The sequence below is a fragment of the Pongo pygmaeus genome, chromosome 16, assembly GCF_028885625.2.
Source record: "Pongo pygmaeus isolate AG05252 chromosome 16, NHGRI_mPonPyg2-v2.0_pri, whole genome shotgun sequence".
NCBI classification, from domain to species: domain Eukaryota; kingdom Metazoa; phylum Chordata; class Mammalia; order Primates; family Hominidae; genus Pongo; species Pongo pygmaeus.
Window position 1 is genome coordinate 23,920,021 of NC_072389.2, and position 17,825 is coordinate 23,937,845.

Genomic DNA, 17,825 nt, shown 5'->3' on the forward strand with positions numbered 1-17,825 from the left:
ATCAGTCCTCTAAAAATGTTGCACCCACTTCCCTTCCTAATGACTATGTGTGACAGCCGTTGTTTCTACTCTTGCTCACTGACACCACGGGTCATCAAGTCTCCCTCGATGCTGCATCTGTCAGGCATGCTAATGTGCCACAAACAGCTTCTGGCCATTTCTGAGCATGGCTCCGTGCTGAGCACTCCAGGAGGTTACAAAGTGCATTCATCCCAGATCCTGCTCTTCTTCACCTAAGGGGCAGCAGGCAACCCAGAAATATACCACGAAGTCCAAGACAGAAGTGTCCCAACAGAAGTGAACCTGGGAGCCCGGCATGGTGGCTCATGCCTGTAATCCCAGCACTTTGGAAGGCCAAGGCTGGTGGATCACAAGGTCAGGAGATCGAGACTATCCTGGCTAACACAGTGAAACCCCCGTCTCTACTAAAAATACAAAAAAAAAAAAAAATTAGCCGGGCATGGTGGCGGGTGCCTGTAGTCCCAGCTACTCAGGAGGTGGAGGCAGGAGAATAGCATGAACCTGGGAGGCAGAGCTTGCAGTGAGCCAAGATCATGCCACTGCACTCCAGCCTGGGCGACAGAGCAAGACTCCATCTCAAAAAAAAAAAAAAAAAATAGTGAAGGAGAGAAGGAGACCCAAAATGTCTAGAGTGGTGTGGTGCCGAGCATGCATTTCAATCCATCCAGAGATTGCGGGAAGAACATATAATGAGAAATAAAGTTGTAAAAAACAGATTTGAGTCAGAGGCCCAAGTACCCTATAAAAGCAAAATAAGCAGTTCAGTTTATAATCTGTAATAAATACAGGTGTTTTATTTTCCTCTTCACTTGTTTTTTTTTAATTTTTAAGAAAGGTAGTATAGGCACACAACTCTGAAAGGGATGAAAAGTAAAATCTCTACCCTAGTACTGGTTCGCTGATTCTCATTTGTCTAATATACCCACCATAAATAGTTTCTTGGGCATTTTACAGGAAAAAAATATATAAGAACTGTTTTTAGTGGACTCGTGCTTTCACAATTAACATTCCTTGGAGCTCTGCTCATACCAGCAATATAGATCCACTGTTTTTTAAAAAACTGACTGCATTGTGTTAGTTTATGTAACTAGTTACTAAATAATGGATATTAATATCTTTTCTGCTTTTATTAACTAGTACAAACAATACTGCAATAGACATCCTTCTATAATTATCTTGGAGTCTGTAAGTGATGATATTCAGAGGAAAATTTTAACAATGAAACTGCTGGAGAAATGAATATGAAGGGCCTATGATTTTGTCCTTTGCTTATGGATTTAAATGAGCCCCTTTATTATGGAAGTCAATCAGCCATTGACTATAAGTCTTGTCGGAATTTGTTGAGACTTACGTTATTTCTGGCAATAAGTGATTTTCATTTTTATTTCATCAAATTTTCCTAAGTTGTATTTATGGCTTTGTAGTTTAACATCCTGTTTAGAAGCAATGTTGTCACTACAAATGGTTTTTTGTTTGTTTGTTTGTTTGTTTTGAGACGGAGCCTCCCTCTGTCACCCAGGCTGGAGCACAGTGGCGCGATCTCGGGCTCACAGCAAGCTCCACCTCCTGGCTTCACGCCATTCTCCTGCCTCAGCCTCCCAAGTGGCTGGGACCACAGGCGCCCGCCACCACGCCTGGCTAATTTTTTGTATTTTTAGTAGAGATGGGGTTTCACCATGTTAGCCAGGATGGTCTCTATCTCCTGAACTTGTGATCCACCCGCCTTGGCCTCCCAAAGGCTGAGATTACAGGCGTGAGCCACCACGCCCAGCCTGTCACCACAAAATTTTCAATTAATTCAGCTATGTTTTCTTCCACTGATTTTATAGTCTTTCTTTTTTTTTACACCACTTAAGCCTTTGGCTCATCTGGAATTATTTTAGTATGAAGAGGGAAGGAAATTCAGTTTCACTCATGAGCAGCAGGGTAAAGTGTTTGGAGCCAAGGTTTAGAAATATAAATCCGACAGCAGCTTATAATTTAGAATGAAGAAAGAAGGTAAAGCTAGGAAACCTTATAACTGAGAAAATATAGCAACAGGGAGTTGAGGACTGAGGAGAAAGCTGGGACCAGACCACAAGAAGGACCTACTCAAGGTTTTGCAAAGTGCCCTAAAAAGCACTTCCATAGAACTTCATCTCGAGAGACACCCCGCGGACGGGAAAGGGTATGTGATCCAAACCATTTAGAAAAGCTGCTTACTATTGGCCAGCCGCTGTGGCCGCCTGTAATCCCAGCACTTTGGGAGGCTGAGGCAGGTGGATCATGAGTTCAGGAGATCGAGGCCATCCTGGCTAACACGATGAAACCCCGTCTCTACTAAAAATACAAAAAATTAGCCGGGCGCAGTGGCGGGCGCCTGTAGTCCCAGCTACTCGGGAGGCTGAGGCAGGAGAATTGCGTGAGCCCGGGAGGCGGAGCTTGCTGTGAGCCAAGATTGTGCCACTGCACTCCAGCCTGGGCAGCAGAGGGAGACTCCATCTCAAAAAAAAAAAAAAAAGAAAAGAAAAATAAAAACAAGAAAGAAAAAAGAAAAACTGCTTACTATTTCCTAGCCTAGAACTTTCATAATATAGCATAAAATATTAAACTATGCTAAGAAATGCAGTACAGACAAATGACAGGCTGGATGCAGTGGCTCATGCCTATAAATCCCAGCACTTTGAGAGGCCAAAGCAGGAGGATCACTTGAGGCCAGGAGTTTGAGACCAGCCTGTGTGACACGGCGAGACCCCATCTCCACCAGAAAAAAAAAAAAAAAAAAAAAAAAAAAAGTTGCTTCAAAAAATTAGCTAGTTGTGGTTGCATGTGCTTGTGGTCCTAGCTACTCAGGAAACTGATGCAGGAGAACTGCTAGAGCCCAAGATTTTGAGTTTAGGGTGAGCTAGGATTATGCCACTGCACTGTAACCTGGCTAACAGAGCAAGACCCTGTCTCTCTAAACAAACAAAATAAAAAAACCTTAAACTTTTCTACTCCATATTTTACAAATTTATTTAAATATAGAAAACATTATTTGGACCACCTATGAGTGTATTATTAAATTTCTTCAAATAAAAGCTCCTGGAAGGTAAGATTAATGCCCAGAGGTGCCTAATATGCCTGGTAGATGGATTATACTCATGTGATGAATGAATGAATAAATTTTGAAGTTAGATAGACACGGTGAATTAAAATCTCAGGCTTTCCTTTTACTAACTGTGTAACTTTGGGCCATTTACTCAATTTCCTTATGCTGTAGATCTTCACTTGTAAGATAGAAAACTACCAACTTCAAGGGATTATTTTGAGAACTGAGTGATCCAATATACTTCAATGATAGCAGGCTTCAGCCATTTGCTGAGAATGCCTCACTAGTGCTATTAAGTATTACTACTCAAGTTATAAAGGGGAAGAGTGTATGACAATGCATGCAGCAATAATTATTCATTTATTTTACTTTAATTTTCCAAGTTAATGTTCCCTGATTTGTTTCTATAGTATTTCTTCTATTGCCACCTCTAAAGGTGTGAAAATTATATCATATTCTCTTAAGTTTGATAAAAAATTCCTTATCTTACTTCTCACAGGGATTCCGTGTGATTTGAGAAAATTTCCATAAAGTAATCTGAGCTGTCCTAGAAGGAAAGAGCTGTATAAAAATTAAAAATCACTAAGTCCTCATAAGGACTGGCTATTTCTTTACCTACTGTTGTATTCACTGAGGATTTCAGAGCACTTTGGAGATATAATTGATACAAATAACAGGCAGCTCAGTAAGGACCTATGGCAACTCAAGTCTATCATCAGGAAAGAGTCACTAAGAACCATAGAATTTGAAGATTTTGATCTCCCCTTCATTTTACTTACCATCTTTAGGAACTCTTACCACCTCAAGAGTGCTCTGAAGAACATGGCTGGTACCAATACAAATGGCAAATAGAAACAGACAATATCACATTGAATGGCTCAAGAACAATTGTCATATGCAAATAAAATGAACCTATAATGCAGCTCTAATTACAAACAACTTCTCTTTGCTTTTCTTTTGGTATAACTCATAGCTATGGAAAAGGTTAATATGCAGATATGTACTTAGACTTTATATGCTTAAATGTACATGCACACACATACTTATCATAAACAGGGATCAGTCTTTATACAGTATTATTCACCTGCTTTCTTCAATTAATAAGACATCAGTCTTATTAATTGTATATATATATATACATACTTTTTTTCCCCCCAAGATGGAGTCTTGCTCTGTGGCTCAGGCTGGAGTGCAGTGGCATGATCTTGGCTCACTGCAACCTTCTCCGCCTTCTGAGTTCGAGCACTTCTCCTGCCTCAGCCTCCCAAGTAGGTGAGATTACAGACGCCCACCCTCACGCCCAGCTAATTTTTGTATTTTTAGTAGAGACTAGGTTTCACCATGGTTGCCAGTCTGGTCTCGAACTGCTGACCTCGTGATCTGCCTGCCTCGGACTCCCAAAGTGCTGAGATTACAGGCATAAGCCACCATGCCCAGCCCATAAATATATTTCTATGATTCAATTTAATGTTCACTTTATGTGTATGTCTGTGCATATACATGTACCAACTTACTATGCAACATTTTTTAAAAACTAGCATTCCTAACGTGGACTAAAAATCCACTGTGTTGAATACAAAAGCATTATTTGTAGGAAAAGCTTACTTATTTGCTATCAGCAAAGCATGTTTGCCAAGTTATAAAATTTAGCCACGCAATTTCTCCAAAAGAAATGTTGTCTTTAGCTTGAAAAGTTTTCTAATTAAATGTATTTCCCAAAGTAGTTGTTTGCTCATGAAAGAAAATTATCACCATATTTTTACACTAAGTTTGCATCTTGGCATATCTGATAACTTTCTTTGGGAGAGCTTAAAATTTCAAATTCAAGTCAACAATTATTGACCAGGTCTTTAGGGACACTGTGCTGCATATATGAAACTCCAACAGCAAAAATAGTATTTGGAAACATATAAAAAGTACATATCTTGGCCAGGAGTTGTGGCTCACACCTGTAATCCCAGCACTTTGGGAGGATGAGGCAGGCAGATCACGAGGTCAGGAGATCGAGACCATCCTGGCTAACACAGTGAAACCCCGTCTCTACTGAAAATACAAAAAAAAATTAGCTGGGCATGGTGGCGGGCACCTGTAGTCCCAGCTACTTGGGAGGCTGAGGCAGGAGAATGGCATGAACCTTGGAGGCAGAGCTTGCAGTGAGCTGAGATCGTGCCACTGCACTCCATCCTGGGTGACAGAATGAGTCTCCATCTCAAAAAAAAAAAAAAGTGCATATCTTAAATTTTTTATCTAATAGGGTAAGAGTAGTAAGCGACTATTCTATTTATGCACATACATTTATAGTCTTCTGAATATATATACATATTTAGGATCTTCTCTTTTTGTTAGGAAAAGAATCAAGCCTGAGCTTCTTTTAGATGGAATCTGCAAATTCTGACTTTGACACCAGAAAAAAATAAAAATAAAAAAGTTGTTTCTGAGTTTTGAACAGGTGCTGCTGGACTCTTACAGTAGAGCTGAGCTACTCAGCTCTAGAGCGGCACTCTTAATTGACCTCTTCAGAAACCATAATGGACATTGTGGAAATTTACAGGGCATTTTTCCTCAGTCATCTGAGAAAGTAGGAACTTTTCCTGTGCAGAGAAAAATCTATATTAGTTAAGATAGTGGTAGATTCAAAGCTAGCAGAATCCCAAGCCAGTGGTTTTATCCACCAAAATAAACAGAATATGCACATTGCCAGGTATGTCATGGCCCACCTTTCTTTTGCAGATAAGGACCGCATGCTTCTCAGAGCTGTTTTTGATACCAACCACAGAATAGTTTCTTCCCCAGTCTTCTACTGGCCTTCCTGTCTGTGTTTTGCCATTTAGCCCACTCTGATTGAACTATTCCTGCACTTCTCTCCCAAACACAATTGACTTCCTTCCTCTAAATGGACCAACTATGTATAACATCCCATTGGCACCTTGGGCAACGTCTGCACATGATGGACCATGAGATGCAATAGCTCCAGGCAATTTACCAAAGCCCATTTTACTGGAAGAATTTCCAATGACTAATATACAGTGAAATCAATGACCTGAAATTTTCAATGTTGCTAAAACTTGTTTAACTATTTATAAAGTCTATAGCAACACATAGAAGATAAACAATGAGACATAAGGCAGCTCTAGGGAACTGGGGAAGGAGGTCCTCCTGGGTCTTCAGATTCTTCCCTGCACCACAGCCCCCCTGAATTTCCTCAGCCCCACCCCATACCATCCCAGACTCCACATACCTCCTCTGCCTCCCCCTACTCTCAGTCCCTCCCCCAACTCTTCCCCTAACATCTTCTCTTTTTCTGTCCTTAGACTTCCCCTTTCAAGGTCTGCAGCTTAAGCTATGACATATTCAGTCTCTTCTACTACTTATTCTTTTGGCTTGACACAAATTAAATATTGTTTAAAATGCTGTTTTGGTTTTGTCTTTATAACCCATCAAGTAAGATGAACCAGAGACCTTCAAAATCTATTTTTAAAAGTCCCCATCCAATATTTTTATGAATATCAATTGCTATAACTTTATAAATAGAAGAAGAAAAATATTGCCAATATATTAACATGATGAATTCAGTAATTTCAGTGAATTGGTCATTTGGTTGAACAGATGATTTAACTAATTGACTTTTGGCAAAGTGGTCATTAAAAACATATGCCTGATCATGCCTGTAATCCCAGCACTTTGGGAGGCCAAGGCAGGCAGATTGCTTGAGCTCAGGAATTCAAGACCAGCCTGGGCAACATGGAAAAATTCCACCTCTACAAAAAATACAGAAATTAGCCAGGCACGGCAGTGTGCACCTTTTGTCCCAGCTACTTGGGAGGCTGAGGCAGGAGGATTGCTTGAGCCTGGGAGGCAGAGGTTGCAGTGAACCAAGATCACACCACTGCACTCCAGCCTGGGCAACAGAGTGAGATCCTGTCTCAAAACAAATACACACACACACACACACACACACACACTCCTATATGCCAGCATCACCCCAATAAGGGTGTGAACTTCTGCTTAGAGACCTCATACATGGTTGTCCCTATAACACCAAAAAAGGAGAGCCCCATGTAATTGTTTCATATCAAGACAGAACATATAGTATCCCTGGCTTTGGACCTACAGAAGGAAACACATTTTTCTACCTGCTGTATGGCAGAGGTTCCTGAACACCTGGACAGCTTATTGCAGCACGGATTGCTGGGCCCTACTCCAGAGTTTCTGATTCATCAGGTCTAGGGTGGGGCCTGAGAATTTACACTTACAAGAAGTTCCCAGGTGCTCCTGGTCCAGAGACTGTATGTTTGAGAGCCACTCTTACATACTAACTGTAAATTGTAGAACTCTATAAAAAAGCTTAGTTTGGTCTGAGATAAGAAGCACACAGGTAATGGAGCAAATCATGAAAAAGTCAATGCTTGATCCCAGGTAACAAGCAATACACAGTGACATAACACAATTCTTGGTTTTCATGATTGCAAGTCATAGCCAAGTATCTAGTGAGAAATTCAGTTTCATTTTCAGGGCTTAGAGGCCAGGTGATTCTAGAAAAATAGGATTTAGTGATTAACCTCATGAGAGTGGGAGTTATTTATGTCCTTTTTCTCTCCCCCATCACTTAGCATTTAGCCTTACTTTAGAAAGGTCCTGTATTTGCTTTAACCTTGTAAAGAATTTTGAGTGCTTATTAAACGGAAAGCTTTGTGTGTGTGTGTGTGTGTGTGTGTACGTATGTATTTAGAGACAGAGTCTCATTCTGTAGCCCAGGCTGAAGTGCAGTGGCATGATTTTGGCTCACTGCAACCTCTGCCTCACAGGTTCAAGGGATTCTCCTGCCTCAGCCTCCCCAGTAGCTGGGAGTACAGGCACCTGCCACCATGCCCAGCTACTTTTGTATTTTTAGTAGAGACAGGGTTTCATCATGTTGGCCAGTCTGGTCTTGAACTCCTGAATTCGGGTGATCCACCCGCCCCAGCCTCCCAAAGTGCTGGGATTACAGGCATGAGCCATCACGCCTGGCTCAAACGCTTTGTGTTTTTAAAGATATTAGACATGTTTCTTGTTTTTTTTTTTTTTAAACTTAACACTAACGTAGGAGAATAAGAGAAAGTTTTTCCAAAAAAGAGAAAACATTGTGATTACTTTATCTTATTGGAATGTTGGATACTAAAGTCTGCTTTATCAATCATCAAGCACACTATAAAATTTCCATTTTAATAGGATTTGTACCTCAATTGAGGTAATAAAGTTTTAAAGTTTTTCAAGTGAAAGCCAGCCCCGCCCCTCTCCTGGAGTGGGCGGGGACAGCAGTTGCATGGGCAGCTTTCCTTGTGACAACACAGGTCCTTCATGACACGCTGCTGTCTGGCCACGCCTCCTTTTCCTTTCATCTTTCTCATTGGCCAATGGGCTTCAAGCATTGAGGCCACGCCCCTATTCTGCATTCTAGTGCAGCCCTGGTTACGCCTCCTCTGGCTCAGTCACACAGCGACGTAGAGGTGACTGGAGGTGTATAGTTGTCCTCACCTGGATCATGCTGATGTGGCCCCAACCCCACCTCCCTGACAATCCCCACCTCCCTGACAATCCCCACCTCCCTACCCATCCCCACCTCCCTACCCATCCCCACCTCCCTACCCACCCCCACCTCCCTACCCACCCCCACCTCCCTACACACCCCCACCTCCCTACACACCCCCACCTCCCTACACACCCCCACCTCCCTACCCACCCCCACCTCCCTACCCACCCCCACCTCCCTACCCAACCCCACCTCCCTACACACCCCCACCTCCCTACACACCCCCACCTCCCTACACACCCCCACCTCCCAACCCACCCCCACCTCCCTACCCATCCCCGCCCCCCTACCCAACCCCACCTCCCTACCCAACCCACGATGAACAAAGAAACCCGACAGAACAAATTGGCCGAGGCCAAGGAAAAGGTAAACGCACCAGCACCCCAACCCAAGCTGAGGACCCCTCTGACAGCTGAACTGCTGCCAGTCTGTGCCACTCCTGAGGCACACCGGGCTGGGCCCCCCCAGTACCTCTGGGATCCCCACACCAAAATCTTGTCAGTCAGGCCAACCCCCACATGAGTCCTGCCCCTGCCCTGCCTGGCACCCCAGGGTGACTTTGAGCAGGTGACTCCCGGGGCTTCCAACTCCATACTGTGCCCTTACCTCCTGCTACCCCAAACCCGACCTCCCTGGGCTCTTTGGGCTCACATCCCCAAGGACCTGGGTGCCCCAGAACCTGCCCTCACCAGTTGCCACAGGGTGACTTTGGGGATGTGACTCCTGGGGCTCCTTGCTCCTTACTTGGCCCTCACCTCCTGCCGCCCCAAGCCTGACCTCCCGGGGCTCTTTGGGGTCATGTCTCCAAGGACATGGGTCCCAATTTTGTGACCCCCCCTCCCCAGTCTCAATGCGGCAACTTGGGCATTGCACTCATGTGTCCCCCCCACCCCCGCCACTCCACCGAGGAGTGGAATGTAGTGATGTCACAGTACCTCTACAAACTGTCATTACTACCATGAGACCAGCCTTTGGTCTTAGTACCCAGTCCCCCAAGTGTTCTTGCCCACTTCTGTTTCCTCTGGTTGCAGCACAGGTTTCCAGCTGGAAGGGGAATGGGGACCGTGGGACCTAGAAGAGAGAGGTTTCAGGCTGCCTGACTTCCTTACCACAGACGTTGACAGTGTGAAAAGCCTACACCTCCCCCATGAGCTCCACATGTTGACAGTGTCTCTGGGTGGCAATGGGAGAACGGGTTGGGTTGGGTTTTCTCCCAGGCTTCTACTCTCCAGAGACACTTTAACATTTTTTCTGAGTTCTGCACCTCAGATTTGAATTCTCCATTGTTCTGGGACCAGAGTGCCCCTCAGTCACTGGTTTCTGGAGTGAGATCTGCTTATCTTCTGTGGAACAGATCTTGGGAAACTGGACTTGACAGCTTGAGTCTTCCTCATCTCATCTCAACCTGGGGTACTTTGAGTGCCACAGGATAAATATGGGGCATCTTTCTGAAGCATCAGTTTCCCTTGATTCTATTGAGAGATGAAACATTAATGTACTTAGGGATGAAAGTCACATAGATTTATAAGAGTATACAAGACTTCTCTCTGAAATGAGGCTTGGGTTGTCCTCTTTCTGCTAAATTCCTGGATTTAACAGAAAGGCTGCCTTCTGCCATGAGGATACATTGGTGTAAAGGTTTGAGAGGTACTGGTGTACTTCTTAACACTAACAGACATGTGAGGGTGTACAGTTCCTGCCTACTTAATATTTGCTTTTCTACCTCTGTCTCTGGTTTTGGTCCCTGGCAGCTGCTGATTTGTGGCAAAATCCCAGAGCTCAGAGTCAGAAAACTGAGTTTAAGTTCCATTACTGCCTTTTTTTTCAGCCATGGTATCAATCTCTCTCAGTCACTAAGTGATTGTGACAACATTTCCTACAGTTGGTGGCATTAAATCAGATGGTCTATAAGAGTATTTAATATAAACTGTAAAGCAGGATGTGACTGTAGGAGCTTGTAGTTCTCATGAGTATCACTGCTCTTCCTTTCCACAGTTGAGAGACCATCATGCCCAGACCAACCCTAGTGTTGGTGCAGGAGCAAGTGACACCAAAAAGAAGAAAATAAATAATGGCACTAACCCTGAGACAACCACTTCTGATGGTTGCCACTCACCTGAGGATGTGAGTCTTGGCTGGCCAGGCTCCTGGGGACAGAGGGCCCAAGGGGTGGTGGAGGGTAATTGTTAAGATTGTGGAAGAACTGCCAGGTACTGGTTAAGAATTCTGGATTTGAATCCTACCTCTCCATCTGCTAGGGATATGATTTAGGGCAAATTGCTTGAGCTCTTTGGGCCTCTCTTTTCACATCTGTAAAACAGGAGTGGTATTGTTTTACTTGTATTTGTGAAGTTTAAATGAGATTTATCATTGTGTTTTTATGTTAATCCCTAGTCCAGGGCCTGCTGTAAACTCTCCTTCTTGGGCATGCATTTCCTGAGGTAGAGTTAGAGAGTATCAGAGGTTTCTGTTAGCTCTGAGAGCCTGACAGTTAAAGGCCCACTAGAATGGAAACCTCAGGGCCAAGGACTCCTGTCTGCCTTTTCTGACCTCTATCCCCGCTGTGAGGAATGGTCCCTGGCCCGTATGTGCTCAACGTTTGCTGAATGAATGCACCTTTCTAAATCACAAGCTGGCAGAAGGGTGGGCTTTTCTCACACTCCATCTCTGAAGGTTTCTGTTACTGTCTTTTCAAGAGAATCTAGTTTCAGACTTTGAGTTCCATGGCTGTGGGCAAAAACCAACAAAGACCCAAATCCTTCTTCTTTGGGAGTTGAGGAGAGTTGACCAGTTTGTGTTCCCATTGGGTCTGAGAACTGTGCCTTTTAAATCCATTCCTGACCCCTGCCTACCGCTTCCTGGCCTGGGGAATAGAGTCGAGGGGGCCACCCTCAGTCACCTTCCTTTGACTCTCCCCACAGAAACAACAGAACCGAGCTCAGCTGGAAGAAGTAACGTGATTTCTTTGTTTGCTCACGACACGACCGCTGGGTTTGGGGGCACTCAGATGTAGAGGTCCCAGTCTCATCTCCCCCACTCCTAGCCTGGGGAAGAAGGCTCACCCCCCTTATTCCACCCCATCCCCACAGGGTCCCTGATAAACTGGTCCCATGGGTGGGCCTGTCCTGGGGCAGTGGTGCCATTCTGGGGGCATGTCTCTTGCTGTGCCATCTCTGCCTCCTCCTAGCAAGAGCTCTGTCTTCCTCTTTCTATAGGAAAAGAAGGCAAACCACCAACATCAGGAAGCTCTAAGGAGGGAGCTAGAGGTGAGTGGAGGGTGTGAAGTTCCCTCCTGTCCTCTGGGGAATGTTTCTTTGCTTCTCTTTCAGCATTTGCTTGTCTTTTCTCCCAAAGGCCCAGGTTCATACCATACGAATCCTTACATGTCAGAAAACCGAGCTTCAGACGGCACTCTATTACAGCCAGCAAGCTGTCAAGCAGTTGGAAGGTGGGAATCTGGCACCCCGTCATCCTTGAACCTGGCACTTTGACAGGCCTTTAGGGGGAGTCCTTTGGGCCACATCTGAATGTCTCTCATTCCAGGAGAGGCCAGGGATCTGATCGGCCGCCTGCATGATTCATGGAAGTTTGCAGGAGAGTTAGAGCAGGCTCTCTCTGCCGTCACTACACAGAAGGAGAAGGCGGATAAGGTGAGTCCAACCACTGCCCCATACCCTGGGAGCCCAGCTTCGCAGATGGAGGAGTGAGCCTAAAGTTCCCTTCTGTAGGATGGAGTGTCCTGCCCAGAAGGCAGCATTGCCATTTCTTGCTGCTTTTGTGTGTGGTTGTTAGAGGCAGACTGGGGCTGAGTGGGCTGCTGCGGATGAGTTGGGGAGCACTGTGGGGAGCGAGCACTGGACATAGAGCTCAGAGGCCAAGTGACCGCCCTGCCCATCCTTGGCTGTGGCCTTGGCCAAGTCCTAAGTGGCGGTTAGGGTACTTGTACCATAAAGGTGCAGAAGAGTATCTTGAGTATGTTATTATTTGTGTGGAGAGAGGGAGCAGGTATATATGTGTGTGTGTGTATGTATTATGGTAATATACATAAAACATGTTTGTAAGGATTCATAAAAAAAACTCAGGATAGAGGCACAGTGTTGGGGGGAGATATTTCCCTTCTGGACTTTCTGAGTTTTGGACTATGCGAACGTATCATCCTTTCAAAAATTCAACAAAGGATTAATTTCCTCCTTCTTAACTGTGCCCCTACCTCCAGCGAAAGAATGGGCTTAGAGAATCAGATATACCTGGGTGTTGAAATCCCAGCTGTAGGTGATCTTAGGCAGCACTTAACCTTTAATACCACATGTTTTTCATCTACAAAATAGAGATAATAATGGTAACCATCTCCTATGGAGGTTATGAGGATTAAATAGGATTATTAGCATAGTGCCTGGTGAAGCACTCAATAAAGGTTCCAACAGTGGTAGTAATAAGAATAATAACAATAGCAATATTATCTGATCTCTCTGGGCCCCTGTTAGCCAGCCCTAAATTCAGTCTCTTTCCCTGTCACTTCCACCTTCACTGAGTTCTTTGAAAAACAAATGAGGGCCGGGTGCTCTCACTCATGCCTGTAATGCCAGCACTTTGGGAGGCCGAGGTGGGTGGGTCACCTGAGGTCAGGAGTTCAAGACTAGACTGACCAACATGAAGAAACTCCATCTCTACTAAAAATACAAAACTGGCCGGGTGTGGTGGCACACGCCTGTAATCCCAGCTACTCGGGAAGCTGAGGCAGGAGAATCACTTGGACCCAGGAGGCGGAGGTTGTGGTGAGCCGAGATTATGCCATTGCACTCCAGTCAGGGTAGCAAGAATGAAACTCTGCCAAAACAAACAAACAAACAAACGAAAAACAAATGAGACCATGGGCTTGGAAATGCCTTGAGAACATGTCAGGTGTGATTGAGAGTGAGGGAGTTTTACTGTGGAGTAGTCACAGTAGCTGTTGTTCCTGGTCATCCAGCTACTCCTCTGCCTGCTCTGTCTTGACTTAACCTTTCTCTATTTGCAGTACATCGAGGAGTTAACAAAGGAGAGGGACACCCTGAGTCTGGAACTGTACAGGAACACGTAGGATGGGGGAAGGTGGAATGGGAGGTCTGGGGGCCCTTAGCATGGGTGGTGTGCTGGGAGGTGGGGGGTACAGGTGAGCATGGGGAGAGGCTCCTACAGGTTTTCATGTGTGCACAGGGAAGCTCTAGTTCAGGCTGTGCCACTGACTCATGGGGTAGCCTCAGGCAACTCATGTCTTCTCTCTGGCCTGCCACCTGGGACTTTTAATTCCTGGGGTCCCTACCAATGCCACGGTTCTGTGGTTGTGGGTTGAAAGTAGAGGGTTGATCACCAAAGCGGTCCTTTCTGTTCTTCATTCATTCCTTTCTCTACTGCCTCTGGCCATAGCATAACCGATGAGGAGCTGAAGGAGAAAAATGCCGAACTACAAGAAAAACTTCGACTTGTAGAATCTGAAAAGTCTGAGATCCAGCTCAACGTAAAGGAGCTAAAAAGAAAGCTGGAGAGGGCCAAGCTCCTGCTGCCACAGGTGAGCGGCTGCAGCCCCGGGGGTTGTGGGAGCCCCACCCAGCTGGTCTAGGGATCATGCAGGGTATGGGGAGGCTCCAGCCAAGAGCTGGAAAATTTGGGTCCCTGTTCTGGTCCCACCATAGAATCCTCTAGAGTGTGCTAAAAATGTACAAATTGGGGCCCTGCCTGGGGAATCAGAATCTCAGAGTTAGTGCTTAAAATATTTTTTTAAAGGATACTGGATGAAAACCATTATTTTATAGATTACATTTATTTATTTATTTATTTATTTATTTATTTATTTATTTTGAGTTGGAGTCTCACTCTTTCGCCCAGGCCAGAGTGCAGTGGCGCAATCTTGGTTCACTGCAAGCTCCGTCCCCCGGGTTCACGCCATTCTCCTGCCTCAGCCTCCCAAGTAGCTGGGACTACAGGCGCCCGCCACCACACCCCGCTAATTTTTTGTATTTTTAGTAGAGACGGGGTTTCACTGTGTTAACCAGGATGGTCTCCATCTCCTGACCTCGTGATCCGCCCACCTCGGCCTCCCAAAGTGCTGGGATTACAGGCGTGAGCCCCCGTGCCTGTCCTATAGATTACATTTATATGGCTAGCTCATGAGTCTGTTTCCTTCTGAGGTTCAAACCAACACTTTCACTATTCCAGCAGCAGCTGCAGGCGGAGGCTGACCACCTGGGTAAGGAGCTGCAGAGTGTGTCAGCAAAGCTCCAAGCCCAGGTGGAAGAGAACGAGTTGTGGAACCGCCTGAACCAGCAACAGGAGGAGAAGATGTGGAGCCAGGAGGAGAAGATACGGGAGAGGGAGGAGAAGATACGGGAGCGGGAGGAGAAGATACAAGAGCAGAAGGAGAAGATACGGGAGCAGGAGGAGAAGATGCGGAGGCAGGAGGAGATGATGCGAGAGAAGGAGGAGAAGATACGGGAGCTGGAGGAGAAGATACACGAGCAGGAAAAGATACGGGAGGAGGAGGAGAAGAGGCAGGAGCAGGAGAAGATACGTGAGCAGGAGAAGAGGCAGGAGCAGGAGGAGAAGATGTGGAGGCAGGAGGAGAAGATACACAAGCAGGAGGAGAAGATACGGGAGCAGGAGGAGAAGATGTGGAGGCAGGAGGAGAAGATGCACGAGCAGGAGAAGATACGGGAGGAGGAGAAGAGGCAGGAGCAGGAGGAGAAGATGTGGAGGCAGGAGGAGAAGATACAGGAGCAGGAGGAGATGTGGAGGCAGAAGGAGAAGATGCACCAGCAGGAGGAGAAGATACGGGAGCAGGAGGAGAAGATGTGGAGGCAGGAGGAGAAGATAAGGGAGCAGGAGAAGAAGATGGGGAGGCAGGAGGAGAAGATATGGGAGCAGGAGGAGAAGATGGGGAGGCAGGAGGAGAAGATACGGGAGCAGGAGGAGAAGATGCACGAGCAGGAGGAGAAGATGTGGAGGCAGGAGGAGAAGATGCATGAGCAGGAGAAGATACGAGAGGAGGAGAAGAGGCAGGAGCAGGAGGAGAAGATATGGAGGCAGGAGGAGAAGATACGGGAGCAGGAGAAGATGTGGAGGCAGAAGGAGAAGATGCGCGAGCAGGAGGAAAAGATACGGGAGCAGGAGGAGAAGATGTGGAGGCAGGAAGAGAAGGTGCGGAAGCAGAAAGATATGATGCAGGAGCAGGAGGAGAAGATACGTGAGCAGGAGGAGATGATGCAGGAACAGGAAGAGAAGATGCAGGAACAGGAGGAGAAGATGCGGAGGCAGGAGGAGAAGATGTGGGAGCAGGAAGTGAGGCTGCGGCACCAGGAGGAGAAGATGCAGGAACTGGAGGTGAGGCTGCAGGAGCTGGAGGAGAGGCTGGGGGAGCTGGGGCGGAAGGCCGAGCTCTGGGGGGAGCAGACGAAGGTGCGTGGAAACCCTGGAGATCATACAGAACGACCTCACCACAACTTAGCAGATGGTGGTTGGCTCCCTCTGCTTTTCCACCAGTCTGTGGCCTACAGTTTAAATGGTGGGAAGAAGGGTGTGAGATTTGAGGCTGGGGAGGGAGGCATGGGCCTCTAGGCAAGGGAGGCAGTCATTTAGGCCTGGAGGAAGGGGCCAGGGCAAGGGGCCTGGGCAGGCGACAGAGCCCCGCAGTGCCCTCGCCACCCTGTTTATGGGCCCAGAATCTGGAAGCCAGCCACTACCTACCCTGACGCCTATCCTGCAGGTGGAGCTGAAGAGCCAAGAGGCTCAGAGTCTGCAGCAGCAGCGAGACCATTACCTGGGTCACCTGCAGCAGTGTGTGGCCACCTATCAGCAGCTGGCCTCTGAGAAGGAGGCACTGCCCAGCTGCAGCAGCAGGAAGCTCAGGGCAAAACGGTGGCCGAGGTGGCCCACCAAGAGTTGCAGGAGACCCGGTTGAGGGAGGTGATGAGGGCGGGGCCCCAAACGGGATGACCTGGCAACCTCCGTGCCTTCTCACTCTCTTTCCCGGCCCCTTAGGAGCACCTGGAAGCTGCCATCTACCGAGCAGATGACAAGAACGCAAAAACAATAAACATGTAAAAGCCGGCAGCAAGGCCTGGAGAAGAGTAAGTCGCCACGTGACTGTTTAGAAGAGAGTCTGAGCACAAACCTGAAAAAAACCATTTATTTATTTTAAATTGTGGCAAAATACTGGCCAGGCGCGGTGGCTCACGCCTGTAATCCCAGCAACTTGGGAGACCGAGGTGAATGGATGACCTGAGGTCAGGGGTTCAAGACCAGCCTGGCCAATACAAAAATTAGCCGGGCATGGTGGCGCGTGCCTGTAATCCCAGCTACTTGGGAGGCTGAGGCAGGAGAATCGCTTGAACCTGCGAGGCAGAGGTTGCAGTGAGCTGAGATCGTGCCACTGCACTCAAGCCTGGGTGACAGAGCGAGACTCCGTGTCAAAAAAAAAAAAAAAAGTTTCTTCCTTACATGTATGTTTCTATTGTGTTTTTTCTTGGTCTTTCTCGTTTAGTCTTGTGTTGTCTTATGGCATTCCTAATAAACTTTGTTCTGTCTCCAGAGAGTATTGACTTTGACTTTATGGCACACAACTGGAGTAAGGGCACATCGCCTTCATCTAGTTTGGGACTAAGCTGGTTCAAAGCAAGTTTTAGGTTTTGTGATGGCTGGTCTATGTTTTATTCATTTGGACTCCCAGGGGTGGCCCTTCCAGGGTCCCCACCGAGTTCCCATCTCCTTCCTGGGACCCAAATTCTCATTAGATCATTTCAGCCCTGTGAGAGTGCCAAACATTCAGGTAGGCTCTCCAGCCCCTTAAGTACTACTTCATACTCAGTTTCTTAGCCTCTTAGCCCTCTACTGTTGACCAATCACCAAATGTGGGAAAAGCACCACAGACTGTCAGGGTCACCTCCTAGGCCTGGTCACTCAAGTTCTGGCTGAGGTTTTCAGTTACCTTCCAACAATTGTTTTTGATTGGGGGCAGGGCACACTTTTGTCCAGTTTTTCTAACTGCTCTTGTGGGGAGGCGAATCTGTCACAAGCTCCTCTGCCTTTAGTGAAAGTTGAAAACCTTCATCTGTCCTTTTTTTGTTGTTTTTGAGATGGAGTCTCGCTCTGTTGCCCAGGCACTAGTGCGGTGGCACGATCTCTGCTCACTGT

General features: G+C 46.5%; 2 protein-coding genes across 6 annotated transcripts in view; one reads left to right on the top strand and one right to left on the bottom strand.

The window, feature by feature from the left end:
• The window catches only part of LOC129026620 (multiple C2 and transmembrane domain-containing protein 2-like), a 58,548-nt gene extending 48,644 nt beyond the window's left edge, over window positions 1-9,904 (bottom strand). The window contains exon 1 of one of the 2 annotated variants that reach the window (XM_063653288.1): window positions 9,770-9,904. The gene's annotated coding sequence lies outside the window, so the exon portion shown is untranslated. Of the gene's footprint in view, window positions 1-3,870; window positions 3,919-9,769 lie in introns of those variants that run through there. The other variant, XM_054473766.2, reaches the window with a different exon arrangement.
• Window positions 8,404-17,222, top strand: LOC129014677 (golgin subfamily A member 6-like protein 1). Of its 4 annotated transcripts, none has more exons than XM_054452303.2 (10): window positions 8,404-9,026; window positions 10,656-10,784; window positions 11,582-11,611; window positions 11,876-11,926; window positions 12,015-12,108; window positions 12,204-12,310; window positions 13,678-13,736; window positions 14,067-14,208; window positions 14,856-16,016; window positions 16,674-17,222. In XM_054452303.2, the coding sequence occupies exons 1-10, from the start codon at window positions 8,613-8,615 to the stop codon at window positions 16,734-16,736; spliced, it is 2,250 nt and encodes a 749-aa protein (XP_054308278.1). In that variant the 5' UTR covers window positions 8,404-8,612; the 3' UTR covers window positions 16,737-17,222. The 4 variants fall into 4 exon arrangements, with proteins under 4 accessions (XP_054308278.1, XP_054308279.1, XP_054308277.1 ...); XM_054452300.2 differs by having other exon boundaries at window positions 8,543-9,026; window positions 14,859-16,016; XM_054452304.2 differs by lacking the exon at window positions 11,582-11,611 and having other exon boundaries at window positions 14,859-16,016.
• Window positions 17,223-17,825: the final 603 nt, after the last annotated feature.